We start from the raw sequence: 14,467 nt of genomic DNA on the forward strand, positions 1-14,467 counted from the left end.
AAAAAAAATCATTAATAATTCTACATCCAATAGAATGAATGAAGATGATATATAGATATTTTTCAGATAAAGAAATCATCTAAGAGAATTTATTGCCAGCAGACCTGCACAAGGAATGCTGAAGGAAATTCTTCAGGCTAAAGAGAAATTACATCAGAAAATCTTAAACCTTCACGAATGAATGAAGAGGCCAAACAAAAAAATACAGACAACAAATCGGTATTGCCAGAGAAGAAGGGGATGGAGGGACCAGTGAAGTAGATAAAGGGGATCAAGAGTACACTTACCTTGATGAGCACTGAGAAATGCACAGAGTTGTTCAATCATTTTATTGTACACCTGAAGCTTACGGAGCACTGTAGATTAAGTAGACTTCAATTAAAAAAAAAAAAAGAATGGAAGAGGATCAGAAGTAAATGCAAAAGACTATTTTTGTCTTCTCACTTTCTCTAAGAGATAGGACACTTTAAAGCAAAAATTAGAACATTAGCTTCTGATTTTTATAGTATATAGTTAAAACACACATAATACAGCATAAAGGATAGAGTAGGGGATAGTGGTAAATGGACTCATTTGTTTACAAGTCTCCTACATTTTACATGAAGTACGATATCTCTAAGTAGACTGTAAAAAGTTTAGTAGGTATATTGCAATACTTAGGGACACTCAAAATTAAGACAGAGGTTGAGCTAACAGTAGGTAAAATGACGATAAACTTGAGTATATTGAAACAAGACAGGAAAAGGAGAACAAAGGAACAAAAATCAAAAAGAACTAAAAAAAAAATGGTAGACCTAAGTCAGCCATATCATTTATTATATTAAATATATATGGGCTAAACAGTTTAACTCAAAAGCAGAGATTACCAAAATGAATAAAACAAGATTTAACTATATTCTGTCTACAAGAGCTGCAGTTTAAACATAAAGAGAACAAATTGAAAGTAATAGGACGGTAAAAGACAGAAACTCCAGATAGGGAGCATAATAACAACAGATGAAATAGACTTCAGTGCAAAGTGTAGTAGCAGAGATAAGGAACATTTTCATAACGATATAAGGTCAACTCATCAGACATCACACTCATAAAATGTTTATGTATCTAATAAGTTTCAGAATCCACAGAGCAGAACTCAATAGAATTAGAGGGAGAAATAATAGACCATCTTGCAATTGTCAGAAGTTTTAACCTTCCTCTCATAACAACTGATAGAAAAACTACCAAAAAATCAATAAAGACATAGATGATCTGAACATTATCAACCATGTTGACCCAATTGATATTTCTAGAATACTATAAATGAGCAAAACAAAAATTTAAAGGCACTTGGTATATTCACCAAATAGACCATATGTTAGTCGGTAAAGCAAGTCTCAACACTTTTAAAGGGAATACAGAGTTTCTCAGACCTCAGTAGGTTGGGGACAGGGCACTTGGAGTGCAGCTATCAAACTGGCTGGGGCCTTAATGCTCAGGACAGGGCCCCAGGGCTTCCTGCTTGGCTTCCTTGTCTACCTGAGGGACAGACGGCTTGTCCTCCCTGCTCTGGCCACAGAAGGAGAGCACCCAGCAAGGTGTGGAGTGCGGCCACTGCAAGGTAAGCTGCTTGGGGTAGGTGCTGGGATTCCAGTGGGGTTCCTCTGTGCCAAGAGGGAGGGGGTGACCAAACCCTTTGTAAGAGCAGGAAGGGCCAGAGCAGGGTGTTGGGGGCTCAAGGGAAGGACCTGCTCTGCCCCAAGAGGGAACCCCAAACCTGGTTCTGACTGAAGGTGACAGCCAAGGGCAGTGACCCCAAACTCTGGCCTCCCACAGAGGAACAGTCTGGGACTAGACTGAAGGGGCATGGGAGGGGCCGGAAGTTCGGGTCAGACTATAGTCACAGAACCAAGGGCCACCATAATGGCCCACAACAGCAGTGACAGGACCCCATTGGGTTGAGGTCCTGCAGGGGCCTCAGAGAGAGGGCCTGACACCCTGGTGCAGGGCTACCCTCATCATTCTGTTCCCCCGAAACCCTCAGGGTGAAGGGAGGAAAAGCTCAGGCCCCCAGCAAAGCCCCAGCGGAGTAGAGTAGGCAGCATTGTCAGGACAGGACTGGGCTCTGGCTCCCAGCTTCAGGGCCCTGGTCCTTTTCCGTTCTCACAAAAAAAGTGGAGGCTTGGTTCAGTGAAAGTCAAAGGGAAGGGCGGCTGTTTCTCCAGGTCAGGAAGGATACAAGGGGTCAGTACTTGGCATTAACTAGTGCCTGGTGGTGAGGTCTAGGGGAGGGGGGGACACTCGTGCGCTGGCAACATGAAAGAGGCAATACTGTGCAGTGGTTAAGGTCAAGGGCACTAGAACCAGACCATCTGGGGTTGAATCCTGGTTTCTCCACCTACGAGCCTGTAACCTTGGTAATCTCTCCAAGCCGTGGTTCCCATGTCTGTAAGATGGGAAGAATAACAGTGTCTCCTTTATGACACTTGTCATTAGGGCTCAGTGGGGCTTTAGCATAGTTTTTGGCAATAGATATTATGGATGGAGCACCGCATGTAGCCCTAGATCCACTATCTGAAGGGACACCTCGTCCAGACCCTGACTCAAATTCCAGGGCCCGACTGGCAGTGGCCAAAGTGCCCCATGACCCCACCACCACTGGGAACTTTCAGAGGGAAAGTCGGGTGGGGCCCTGCCCGCCAGGGCCTTTCCAACTGGGTAATTCTCGGAGAGCTCCCGGGTACGGGTCACGGAGGCAGCCAGCCTCTAAGGGCCCATTGTTCTTCTCTGAGCTGGGAAAGATGCCTTCCCCCCACCTCTCTAACTCGGTCTGCTCCGGAGCGGACCAAAGATCAACAAACACCGCCCGTCTCTCCTTGCCCAGCTCACAAAGGGCTCTCAGTGTCTCACAATGGGCCTGTGATGCCCAGCCTTCTGAGCTTATCGGACCCTGTTCGCAAACGAGAAGCTGAGGCCCGCAGGGAGGAAGTCGTGTGTGTGTGTGTGTCCCATAGAGTGAAGTGGCTCAGCCAGGATTCGGTCTCCCTGTCCTGCATCCAGGACTTAGGGGCACAAGAAATGCACAGTTGTGCATGGACAGCCCCACACACAGGGCGCACAGCCTAGGGGGATTCAGGGGGAGGGGCGGCGGCTGGAACCCTCCCTCCTCAGCGGTCAGGTGGTGGTAGCTGTTTTGTTTTGTTTTGTTTTCTCTCTAGATGAGCTTCACGTCCCAGGTAACCGGAGCAGAAATCCTCAACTTGTCTTGTCTCCCCAGGTGGGATGTCTGCTGCTTCAGAGGCCCGGGGCACAGCTGTGACCATGACTTGGCCTAATGATAAAGCGGGAGAGGGGGGAAACAGGACCCACCCTACGTGGTGTGTTGCCAGAAAGCATGACCATGACTGTGGTCTCCTGAAGTCCAAGGATGTGGAGAGACTGGAGTCTAGGGTGACCATCCAGGTTTTCCTGGGTTCGGGATGTGCAACTTTAAATTTTATTTTTATTTTTTTAAAGATTTTATTTATTTGACAGAGAGAGAGCGAGAGAGGGAACACAGCAGGAGAGTGGGAGAGGGAGAAGCAGGCCTCCTGCTGAGCAGGGAGCCCGATGCAGGGCTCGATCCCAGGACCCTGGGATCATGACCTGAGCCCAAGGCAGACGCTTAACCACTGAGCCACCCAGGCGCCCCGCAACTTTCAATTTTAAAAAACCTGGAAAGTTCCAGGCAATCGGGGATGAGTTGCTCACCTGAGTGTGCCACAGCTTCCAGTCTGGGAAAATGAGACCCCCCCCAGGAATAAGTAGAGGGGACTGGAGACGAGGGCTAGGAAGGAAACGCGAGCGTCAGGGACCGGAGGAACTGGACACGCAGTGGTTGGCACTCTGCAGCTCGGGCCTGGGCCGCCCACTCCTCGTTTTCACGGGGTTCCTTCCCATCCCTGTTGAATCCACCGGAGTCAAGCCCCTCCATCCCAACAAAGATACCCAGAGCCCTGGGACCTTCTCCCAGGTCCTCTGCCAGCCTGGGATTAGTCAGTGCTCAACGGGCCCTCTTTTCCCCTTCTTTCCCGGGCACTGTCTCAGACCCCATCTCCGGCACGGCCCAGGGGGCCATCTTTCCAAGTCCCCAGAGCGCTCTGTTCCCAGGCGATAGGACAAACCGGAACTCAATGGCCTTCTTACCTCCTTACAGAGGAAAGGGAGGTAAAGGTGACCAGAGCTGTGTGCACTCAGGCAATGGAGAACCTCAGCCTCAGTTTCCTCAACTTGCAAACAGGGGTACTGTACCTCTCTTGTAAAATGGTATTAAGCATCACAGGACCAGCTGCTCAATAGATGTTTGCGGCCGAGGCTGTTGGAGGGGACTTAGACCACTCAGTCCCCAGAGGAGATGTCTGTCTCAGGTCTGCATGGCACTCAGGTTTCTGTTTCTTCAGGCCTTCTGCTCGACTCGGATCCACCGAGTCCGCCTGTTGCCTCCAGGGAATGTCAAGATGGGACACGTTGAGGAAGGGAGAGCTCCGGGTGGGGGAGGGGAGTGGAAAGGCTGCAATTTAGGATGGGAAGAAAAGGTTGGGTGAGGAGGCGGTCTCCATTGTTGGGAATTGAGGTGTTCTTAGTGGTGGCTCCAGGCAGGGTTTACCCGTGATGTGCAGGCTTCTGGAATTCAGCACACAGAGGCACAGGTGGGCTAGTGAGGCCTGGCCCTGGACCAGGTCTCCTTGAGCCCCCGGAGGCCCAGCGGACCTGACGCCCAGGGGAAGGAACCGGCTCCCCCTGCACCCCAGCCTGTGCAAACGCCCAGTGGTCGGGCCCTGTTTCCTCTCAGGCCCTGACAGGGGCAGTGAGCACCATTAAGTTCTTCCTGTCTGAGGCCTTCCTGGGGCGGCACTTCGAGGCGGTGGAGTTGGAAGGCAAGGAGCCCGAGCCGGGAGACCTCTTCCTGTTCAGGCTGTTGTCCCCCACGGGACGCTGGTGCGGGGCCCACGTGGGAGTGTACTGTGGCCGCGGGGAGATCATCCATTTCGAAGGTGAGCATCTCCGGCTGAGACTACGGCCCCAGTCTGCGAAGAGAGGCTGCCGGTCGCAGCCCTGCGCCACCCGTGGGTGGGGCCCACGGGAATGAAAACTGCAGGTCCCAGGCTGGAGGCGCGCGTCTCTGGAGAAGGGTACTTGTCCCGCAGTGTATGGGGCTCAGGACCCCCAAGTCCTGGGATATTTGGGAGCGGGATCACAGGGCTAGGGTCCCGGGACCCACCTCGGCTCTGATCTACAGCCATTGGGCCATCCCTGTAGGGAGGAATGTCGCCGGCCAAGGGCCTCACGCGTTTCTGGGCTCCTGCGAAGGCATTGTATCCAAACAGGGGCAACGCCCGCTGCAGCGCTCCCGCTCGCTGTGGCGTGTGCTGCGTAGACGTGGCGGCGTTGACCCCGCGGCCCTGGAGCGCCGTGTGCGCGAGGCCATGGACGCCGATCCGCCCCCCTACCACCCCACGCGCAGCAACTGCGTGCACTTTGCGCTGCGTCTGCTCGGCCCCTGGCCCACCCCGGACCCCCTGCGAATAGACGGCAGTCCTGTTAGCTCGGTGAGTGTGGCTCCGTTACCCAGCCACGACCCCACCCCGCCTCCGCCTCCACAGCCAGTTAACAAACAGGGCTAACCTCAAACTCAAGATCCACTTTACTCTGCCGGACCCAAAGCACCCAGAAACAAAGCTGGCCTGCCAACTCGAAGTTCCACTTCTCTAAAACTCTTTTGGGCCCACTCCAGGAAGGCCCCAGCTCACAGATCTTGGGCACATCTATTTCCTCCAGCCTACCAGCTTCCAGACCCGGACGCTGCGCTGGTCCTTGTTAACCCCCTTTTGCATTCCCCCAGCAGAACCTACCTATGGAGCCCATCTTTCTTGCCCTTTACACCCAGGCCCACAAATTCTGGTTCTGATCCCACACCTGGTACCTAGTCTAGATCAAGACTCAGCCCTATGAACTCCTGCTCTCCAAGTCAAGCCCTCCTCACCACCTCCTCCTCTTCCTCCTCCTCCTCCAAACCCAGCCAAGAGACCTCAGCCATCCAACCCGATGGCCCAAACTCGGGCCCAACTGGATCTCACCCCTTTCCCAAAACCTGGTCACTACTTTCTCTCTAGATCCAGGCCATCTCTCCTTGGGGGTACTTTGGGCCTTGGCAGCTGAGCTGGAGGCCTGACATGATCCAGGAGCCCTGGCTGTCACACCAAACCTTAACCCAGTTTCTTCCTCTCTCCCTTCCTTTCTAGATGTCGGTGGACCTGAACTTGAGTGTGGACTAGGTGTGGCCTTAGGCCCTCCTGACTGTGTACTGGGGCTTCAGAATGGTCATTAAACTATTTTGCAAAGATGAGTTCAGGGTTCACTGTCCCTTCTATTCAGTCTCCATTTCTCTGCCTACAGCGGGCTGTAGGCTCCTCCCACGGACAAAACCTCCTTAAATTCTGTCAGGTCCAGGAAGTCCCCTGGCTTCCTGGTAAGGAACCAAGACACCATCCGAGGGGCCCAGATTTTCTAGGAAATATGTAGCTGGGAGGAGGACCGTCCTTGGTCTCCGAAGCGGGTCTCTGGGTACTGTGCCTCTTTCCCGCTCTAAGACCCCCAGCACTGGGACACAGCCTCCTCTTCAGTCCCCGGATTTCCTTCCACTGCCCCGGGGGAGCATATGTGGCTGTGTCTGGAATGAGCGGAGCCGGGTGGTCGGGACCTTCCACCGAGACCCTGTGGTCGGGAGGGTGAGGGAAGGCTGTCCCTCCTCAGGACGCGGAGGTGCATCGAATCCCTCTAAAGGACAGGGGTCTCCTTTCCCGGGAAGGGGAGGGGGCGGGGATTTCCGAGAGTGGGGGCGGGCCCAGACCCCGCGGCACAGCCCCGCCCCCTCCGTGGACACGCCCTCCGCTCCGCACGCCCCGGTGCCTTTAAGAGCCTCACGGCGCGGCGCTGATTGATAAATCCGCGCGCTGCCTCCGCTCACGCAGATTGCGGCCTCTGCGGAGCCCGGCCTGCGCTCGCTTCCTCGGCCCCAGCCTCCGCCCCGGCGAAGCGCTCTGCCCGGCAGCCCCATGTCGGCCGCCCCCGCCTACGGCGAGGACAAGGGCGGCTCCGCCGGCCCCGGGGAGCCCGAGTACGGCCACGACCCGGCGAGCGGCGGCATCTTCTCCTCCGACTACAAGCGGTGAGGGAGCCCGCGGCGCGCCGGCACCATGGACAGCGCCCCGGCCGCGCCGACCGGAAGCCCGCCCTGCCCCCTCCCGCGGCGGCCGGGTCCCGGAGCCCCCCTCCCCCGCGCCGGCGCCCGGCGCCAAGACCCAGCCGGGACCCCGGGAGGGGCTGCAGGCCGGCGGGGGAGGGGCCGGCCCTCCCGCCCGGGCGTGCCTGGGTCTGCGGGTTTGCACTACAGGTTCCCCGCCGATTTCGCGCGGGCGAGCCGGCTCCAGAAGGTCGCGGGGGAGGGGTCAGCGTCCCTGAGCTTGAGTCTGGGGCCTGTCTGGGAAGGCCCGCGCTGGGGCCCTCGGAACCTCGCAGGCCTGGCCCCTCCTACAAATCCATTTCCCTCATTCTGGCCCCGCGCTCGCGCCCCCATCTCCTCCCATCTGGCCGGTGCTCACACACTCCTGCTTCCCACCTTGACCCTAGAGATCAGCCCCACCTGGACCGCCTACCCTTCTACCACCAAACCCCCACCTTCGGCTCACTCGTTGGTTCTTTCGTTTGTTTGTAAATCCTGAAATAAGCATTTGTAAGGGGCTGCTGTGTCCATTCTCCTCCTAGTCCCTGTGAATACAGGCGTGAACCTGAGACAGCCCTGGGTCCTCGTCCTCTGGCTGCTCTAGAGGAGAGCACAGGGGAAGAATCCGTATTACAGGAGTGTCGGAGGGATGCTAGGAGCTGGTCCCTATCCGTGGAGGACAGAGAGAGGGGAGAGGGATGTTCCAGAGGAAAGAGCCTGTAGGGAGGTGGGGAGCCAGGTCACGCGTGTTGTAGGTGCTAATACAATATGGCCCGAATCGCGTGCAAGCCCCTGGAGTGACCAGAAATGAGGGTTGGGAGGATGCCAAGGGCTCACCAAGAGCAGGTGATCTCAGACTGGCGTTTTAGAAGGATTCTCGGCTGGATTGTGGAGAAGGCGTTGGGGGTATGCTGGTTTGAGCAGGAGACAAGGGAGGGGGACAGGAGGGTGGTCTAGACTGTGGGAGGGGCAGAGGATTTGAGGACCTCTGAGGCAGTAGAAGTCACAGACCTGATGCTTAACGGTGGGGAGAAGATAAAGGTAATACTCAGGTCACTATTTCTTTTTTCTTTTTCTTTTTTTTAAGATTTATTTATTTATTTATTTGACAGACAGAGATTACAAGTAGACAGAGAGGTAGTCAGAGAGAGGAGGAAGCAGGCTCCCTGCTGAGCAGAGAGCCCGATGCGGGACTTGATCCCAGGACCCTGAGATCATGACCTTAGCCGAAGGCAGCGGCTTAACCCACTGAGCCACCCAGGTGCCCCAGGTTACTATTTCTTGTAACTGGGTAGATGGTAGCACCGTACAGTGTTATTGGAAATAAAGATGTTACAAGCAAGTTGGTGAAAATAAGGCTGAGCCCAGCTCTTGACAGACAGATTGTAAGCTCTGAGGGATATATTCAAGCCTATTAGGTAGCTGGGATTGCAGGAGAGGTTATTAACATATGCATTAATCAAAGCCACAGAAGGAAGTTAAGGTAACTCAGGGAGAGTTGATGAAATGCATGCAGAAAGTGCAGAGATGAACTGGGAAGATGCAGACGTTAGGCACGACCAGAATGCAGGGGAAAGTGTTTGAAGGTGCTTGAGGAAAAGTAAACCAAAGACAGGAGGAAAACCGAATGTGCTTTCAAGACGGAGGAGGCCACCGGCAAGGTCAACACAAACAAGGGAAAGAAATCATGACTGTTGGTTTGACAAAGAGTAGGTCAACCCCGCTCTGCTCCCCACCTCCTGTCCTGGGGGACGAGTCTGGCCAAGTCCGAAGAGGGGGAGCTAGATAATTTTTCCCCAGCATTCTATATGAACAATGTTAAACAAACAGAAAAATTGAGAGCGTGATACAAGGAGTACCAGAATATCCACCATCTCCATCCAACCACTGTTGACATTCTGCCATATTTGGTTTGTATAACCCTCTAGCCATTAGCAGTTTTGGCTGAACCATGTAAGTTCCAGACGTCACGGCCCCTCAGCCCTAAATTCTTATCAGCGTCTAAAACCAGTGACAGTGAGTAGAGAAGCAAATAAGAGGTGAATAGATCAAACACAGCAAATGGGAAATTTGCTTTCTGGAAGTTTGTGAACGGGAGAGAAAAAAAGTTGCCTGAGGAGATCAGTGGTTCGAGAAGGTTTGTTTATTTTATTTGTGCTGTTATTTTTTTATTTATTATCAGGATGGGAGAGCAAGTCTAACTGCTGTTGCGGGGAGCGGGTAGTGTGGGAGAGGCTGAAGGGAACTGAAGGCTCGGCGGCCCCTGGGTAGTGGGAGGCGAGGCGCACAGAGCTGGGGGGAGGGCGGAGCTGGCTTTGGCTTTGACGAGGACTGCTGCCCGGGGGAGGAGGGCAGGACGAGAGGCGAGGCAGGTGTTGGGGATTTTGTCTGGGGCCTTTCATTTGCTGTGAGAAGCAGGTGGCGAAGCTCTGAGAGCAAGAGAGCAAGGCTGTGGGCGGGGATTTGAGGCACATCGAGGGGGTCTGAAATGCAGCAAATAAAGCCAGCTACTCCTGGCGGGGTAGGGGCAGCACGGACAGGAGGGCCAGGGGTGTGAGTGAGAGAGCGGCTGGAGCCAGGGGGCAGAACCCCCTGGGCCGGGGAGGGAGGAAGTAGAGATCAGAGAAGGCCCATAGGAAGGATGGAATCGAGGACCTGGCTCTGGGGTCCGGTCAGAGTGGGCAGGAGGTGCTCAGGATTTCTGAGGAAGAGCAGTTCTAGGGAGGCCAAGGTCCAGATGTGGCCGGAGAGTGGAGGTGAGGAGGGCGTTCCTCCCCTCTGTCTGGATCAGCTCTCCCCTGCCCCACTTACCCCTGGCCAGAGATTGGGGTGTCTTAGTCCCCACTCCCTACCTTCCTCCCCCTCTTGAGTCCTGTCTCTGAGCAGTGAAAAGGAAACCAGAGCCTCCTTCCCTGCCCGTGTCTGGTTTCCGAGTTTCGGGGGCGGGCCGTCTAGGACAGCGACAGGCGTCCCTGGCTCCTGGGTCAGCTCAGTCTCATCTCAGAACAGGACCTGGCGGCGCCCAATGCAGCGGTTCCTGCAGCTCCCGGGGGCCGCGGGGAGGGCGGGGGGCAGAGGGGCCTGTGGGGCTGACCAGGAGGCCGCCAGCCCCGTGCTGGGCCCTGAAGGCGAGCCCCCACCTTGGTACCAGGCCTTGCAGCCCGAGGAGCTGCGGTGGCTGCAGGCCCCGGAGGAAGACACAGCCCCGGAAGCGCCCCCGGAGGGACCCTGCCCAGAGCCTGGCCAGAGCCAGAGCCAGAGCCAGAGCCAGCTGCTGAGGTACAGAGGACTCCTGGGGACCCTCTCCCGACGCTGGGAAGGAAGCGGTGGGCAGCCGCTGCTCTCAGCTCAGACTCTTCCCCATCCCAGCTCCTCAGGAGGAGGACCCAGCTGGGATTTAGGGTCCTGAGGGCAGGGGGGGGTGTCAGGGGCACAGTGTGGGGGCTGAGGGCATGAGGGGGCTGAACTTAACTCCGGCAGCTCTCAGGGAGGGGGATAATGTTGTGATCCGACCTTGACCTGTCCCCCCCTCACCCCCGGTCCTGGCTCAGGTGGGCTCCATGGGGAGGTTCTGAGACAGGCTAAGTCCCACCTGGTAGATTGGGGTTTGGGTGGTGAGCACGGCTGGCCTCAGTGCCAGGTTCTGCCCCCTGCCTGGCCCCTGGAGAGTTCCTCAGGCCAGGCCAGGGGACAGGTCAGAGTGAAGGCGGCGTAAGGGGATCTGACTATGGGAGGCTGGAGTTTCCAGGCTTCAGAGCCTCGCTGCGTATCCGTCGCTTCCTCTCCCTCTTGGGCACACGAGCTGGTGCTATGAAGACGTGGGGCCCGGAGTGGGCCCATCCTAGGAGGGAGCTGCTGTCTGTTAGTGGGCATTCGGGGGTCCCGCTCTGGGCGCTGTCTACCCCCAGTCCCTCTGCTCCCTCAGTTCCCCTGGGCCTGGCCCGGAGCCTCCAGGGGCTAGGAGGCTGGGGCGGTATGGGCACTGCAGCGGTGCCCTGGGGCATTTGACAGGGGCCTGTGGCATTTCTGGGAGTGGCGAGGACGCCCGGGCGTGAGGCAGTCTGCTTTAGAGAACACCCAGAGCGAAAGGGGACCCGGCAAACTCCGGCTGCTCCCGGGGAGGTCGACCCAGGCTGACCCCTCAGAAGGAGGCCAAAGGATCCATGAGGCTGTGTGTGTTTGATCCTAGAAGCCTCAATTCATCCAGAATCTCAACCAGGAGTCCCCTGGACACTGGGGAATGAGCCTGGAGTGACAGTTCTGTCCAAGGGCGTCTGTGTACGTGGTGTGTGGCGGAGGAGGCATGGGGGGCTGCGTTGTGTGGGTTGTGCGTGTCTAGATGAGGGCGTGGCAGAGAACGGAGAGGTCTTGTGGGGTGTGTCTGTGTTTGTGGGTGCCTAGGGATGTGTAGGGGACGTGTGTGTTGGTGGATATGGGGGCTTACACGTGGAGAGTGTTTTTGTGGGAAGAGTCTGAACGGGAGGTGTGTGGGTCTGTGACCGTGGGTTTCTCTGGGGGCTGGGGGTGTGTGTCTGCAGAAGGCTTTTGTGGGCGTGTGTGGGTTTGCGTCTGAATTGTGTGTGGGTGCAGGTGTGTCTGTGGGGGGGGTGGGCATGTCTACGGAGGGAGCTGTGGGGGACATACGGGAGTATGTGTGGTACGTGTGTGGATGGTGCCGGTGGGGGGAGGGTGTTGCGTGTGTAGGTGTTGGTGACGTGTGAGTTGACCGTGAGGTGTACGTGTGGAAGGAGCAGGCAGTTCAGTGGTGGGCGTTTGTCCCCTGGGGACGCTGGGGCCCGGCTTTCCCTCCCCTCCCACGCGCCGCAGCTGCAGTGCTGTCCACACGCGGCAGCACGGTCTGTCCCTCTTCCTCTGAGCTCTGCCCCTTGGGAACTGACCTTCAGGTCTGTGTTTGGGGGAGTGAGAGGACCCTCTGGTTTGGGGGGTATCCCCCACGTGAGGGAATTTTAGATCAACACGGCTGGGGCTGCACATCTTTGGCCTTCATGTGAAGCTAGCAAATCCTCTGTGTTCTGGAAAGCCTCATCTTTCTACTTCGCTTTCCTTCAGAAAATCTGTTCAGGAAAGACACTTCCTAAAAGCCTTGGAACATCCATCTCTTAGCCCCACTTCTGTCCTTTCTGCACGTGTGGAGGTGCGCAGGTGTTCCTGCAGGATGCGGCGGGAGCGCGCGGCGGCCGTCCCGTCTTCTCTTCCCCTGAGCCTCCGTCCTTACGCATCTCCCTGCAGCAGCATCACACGTGCCTGCCTGCGACCATCGTCCTGCTCTTCCCTGCTCTCACTGCTCCCCCCAACTTCTGATTTTCTATTGTTTCTAAATGTTTCACTGCTTTTTAATTTCTACCGTTGATGATTCCTTTCTAGCCCGGGTCACAAGCTATGGGTTATCAGAGTATCGTCTGGGAGAGGAGAGAACCGTGCAGGACCCCACACACAGCTGCTCACCACATTTTGGAACTGTTTTGGTGACACATGAGCACATCAGTTGTCCCACAACTGTATCAGCTGTGTACAGACACATTTTTTCCCATGAGTTTATTTGTAGTTCTCTGTTCACGTCTTTGACCACCAGCCCCTAGTCCTATGCTCCACTGAGCATGGTTGGGCAGGTTGTTCACTGCACAAGGGTACCTGGCCAAGGAATACCAGACTGTACTCTACTCATGGATTGGGGAGCTACAGCTCAGGGCTATGTCTACTTGGGAGGGCAAGCAGAGGGTGGCTATGCTTGCGGCAGCCGTGACAGTGAATGCTGGATGTAGACCTTAAATTGGTATCAGTACTTCATTTTGAATATTAAATTTTAATTTGCCACATCCCCAATATTTTCCTTTCTGTTGCTATTGTAGACTGGATTGTGTCCCCTTCAAATTCCTGTGTTGGAATCCTAACCCCCAGTACCTCAGAATATGACTGAATTTGGAGAAGGGGTCTTTAAAGAGGTGATTATGTTCAAATGAGGTCTTTAGGGCTCCAATCCAGTCTGACTGGTGTCCTTATAAGAAGAGGAAATTTGGACATAGGGACACACAGGGGTGGGGAGACTCTGTGCAGATATAGGAAGACAGACATCCACAAGCCAAGGGGCGAGGACTCCGAAGAAACCACGCCCGCTGACACCATCTCAGACTTCTAGCCTCTAAAATTGTGAGAGAATCAATTTAGGTTGTTTAAGCCACCTGGTGGGTGATGCTTTGTCACGGCAGCCCTAGCAAGCAAATACAGTTGCCCTATTTTTTTTTTCTTTAATGTAATTTCATATATCAAAGTTAAAAAAAAAATTAAACCTTAGCCACCTGGTTACTGATAACTTTATGACCTTGGAAAGAAGAATTTCCCCTTCCACTTCTATGTTTAAGAATCATTTCACAATTCATCACAGATGTGGAGTTTCTTTTGGCCTGAGATGCCAAATGTGGACCAGCTCAATGCTTTGCTGCACAGCAGCTGTCCCAGCAGCATGCATGTACGGGAAGGAAAGGTTCTTCCTTCCACTGGTGGGTTACTTGTTCCTAATGTACCAATTCAGACCTATTGATGAAATCGTCCCCTAGGACCTTTGACTTTGTTTTTAGACTGGTACCATGGAGTTTTTGTCATTGCCCTGCTTTGTGTTTGCAGCTCCCAGAGGGTGAGCTGCCTGTCATTACCCCATTGTTCCCTTCTTCGCCAAATTATTCTTTGGAGCTCCAGGCAAATTTTGCTGCCATGTCAGGAAGTTTGACAAAATGCCTTCATTGAAATTTCACTGGACAGTGCATGGAATTTATATATTGGCCTGAGGACGACCCCTTTTCCTTTCAGCCGTGTGCCAGGGTCATTTATTCAAATCTTCATTTATTTCTCCCAGGACAGTTTTATAACTTCCTGGAATCCCCGTTGAATGTTAAGTGACAGCTCTGGCTTTTGTTCTGAGGCATCTCAAGAGATTTCTGGAGCCCTGGGACCCGTCCAGTCCTGGGAGTTAGTTCAATCTGTGGAGTCCGGACCCAGGAACACACCTGGGCTGGGGCAAGAACATTCTGTCCCTGTTTGGACACTGACTCCTTCCCATGAGCTTCAGAACTTTCCCTTCTCCCCAACTGGCCATTTTCTGGTTGGGGCCCCTACTCTTGGTACCCCGGACCTTTGCTCTTCCAGCTCTGGGTCCCCACCTGTAGGGGTTTCCTAGGGATGCCATAACACAGAGCCCCAGAGTGCGTCGCTCAG

At 54.8% G+C, this 14,467-nt stretch overlaps 2 protein-coding genes across 4 annotated transcripts in view; both read left to right on the forward strand.

Annotated features, from left to right (window-relative positions):
- Positions 1-762: 762 nt before the first annotated feature.
- LOC116590343 lies at positions 763-6,361 on the forward strand. 3 transcript variants are annotated; one of them, XM_032342007.1, is made up of 5 exons: positions 767-1,597; positions 3,195-3,253; positions 4,808-5,009; positions 5,275-5,564; positions 6,258-6,361. In XM_032342007.1, the coding sequence occupies exons 1-5, from the start codon at positions 1,468-1,470 to the stop codon at positions 6,288-6,290; spliced, it is 714 nt and encodes a 237-aa protein (XP_032197898.1). In that variant the 5' UTR covers positions 767-1,467; the 3' UTR covers positions 6,291-6,361. The 3 variants fall into 3 exon arrangements, with proteins under 3 accessions (XP_032197901.1, XP_032197898.1, XP_032197899.1); XM_032342008.1 differs by having other exon boundaries at positions 1,524-1,597; positions 3,195-3,212; XM_032342010.1 differs by lacking the exon at positions 6,258-6,361 and having other exon boundaries at positions 763-1,597; positions 5,343-5,435.
- Positions 6,362-6,870: 509 nt separating this feature from the next.
- Positions 6,871-14,467, forward strand: part of AP3B2 (adaptor related protein complex 3 subunit beta 2) — a 28,987-nt gene continuing 21,390 nt past the window's right edge. Inside the window, exon 1 of the mRNA XM_032341991.1 lies at positions 6,871-7,183. Coding sequence (XP_032197882.1) covers positions 7,071-7,183 — 113 coding nt within the window. The 5' untranslated portion in view covers positions 6,871-7,070. The remainder of the gene's footprint in view (positions 7,184-14,467) is intronic.

The sequence above is a fragment of the Mustela erminea genome, chromosome 5 (assembly GCF_009829155.1).
Source record: "Mustela erminea isolate mMusErm1 chromosome 5, mMusErm1.Pri, whole genome shotgun sequence".
NCBI lineage: Eukaryota > Metazoa > Chordata > Mammalia > Carnivora > Mustelidae > Mustela > Mustela erminea.

What these genes read in the sequence shown, in the direction of transcription:
- LOC116590343 (XM_032342007.1), top strand. Translation starts at nt 1,468, where the DNA reads ATGCTCAGGACAGGGCCCCAGGGCTTCCTGCTTGGCTTCCTTGTCTAC. An exon ending in GGAGATCATCCATTTCGAAG is followed by an intron (nt 5,010 to 5,274) that starts GTGAGCATCTCC and finishes CCATCCCTGTAG; the next exon opens with GGAGGAATGTCGCCGGCCAA. An exon ending in ACGGCAGTCCTGTTAGCTCG is followed by an intron (nt 5,565 to 6,257) that starts GTGAGTGTGGCT and finishes CTTCCTTTCTAG; the next exon opens with ATGTCGGTGGACCTGAACTT.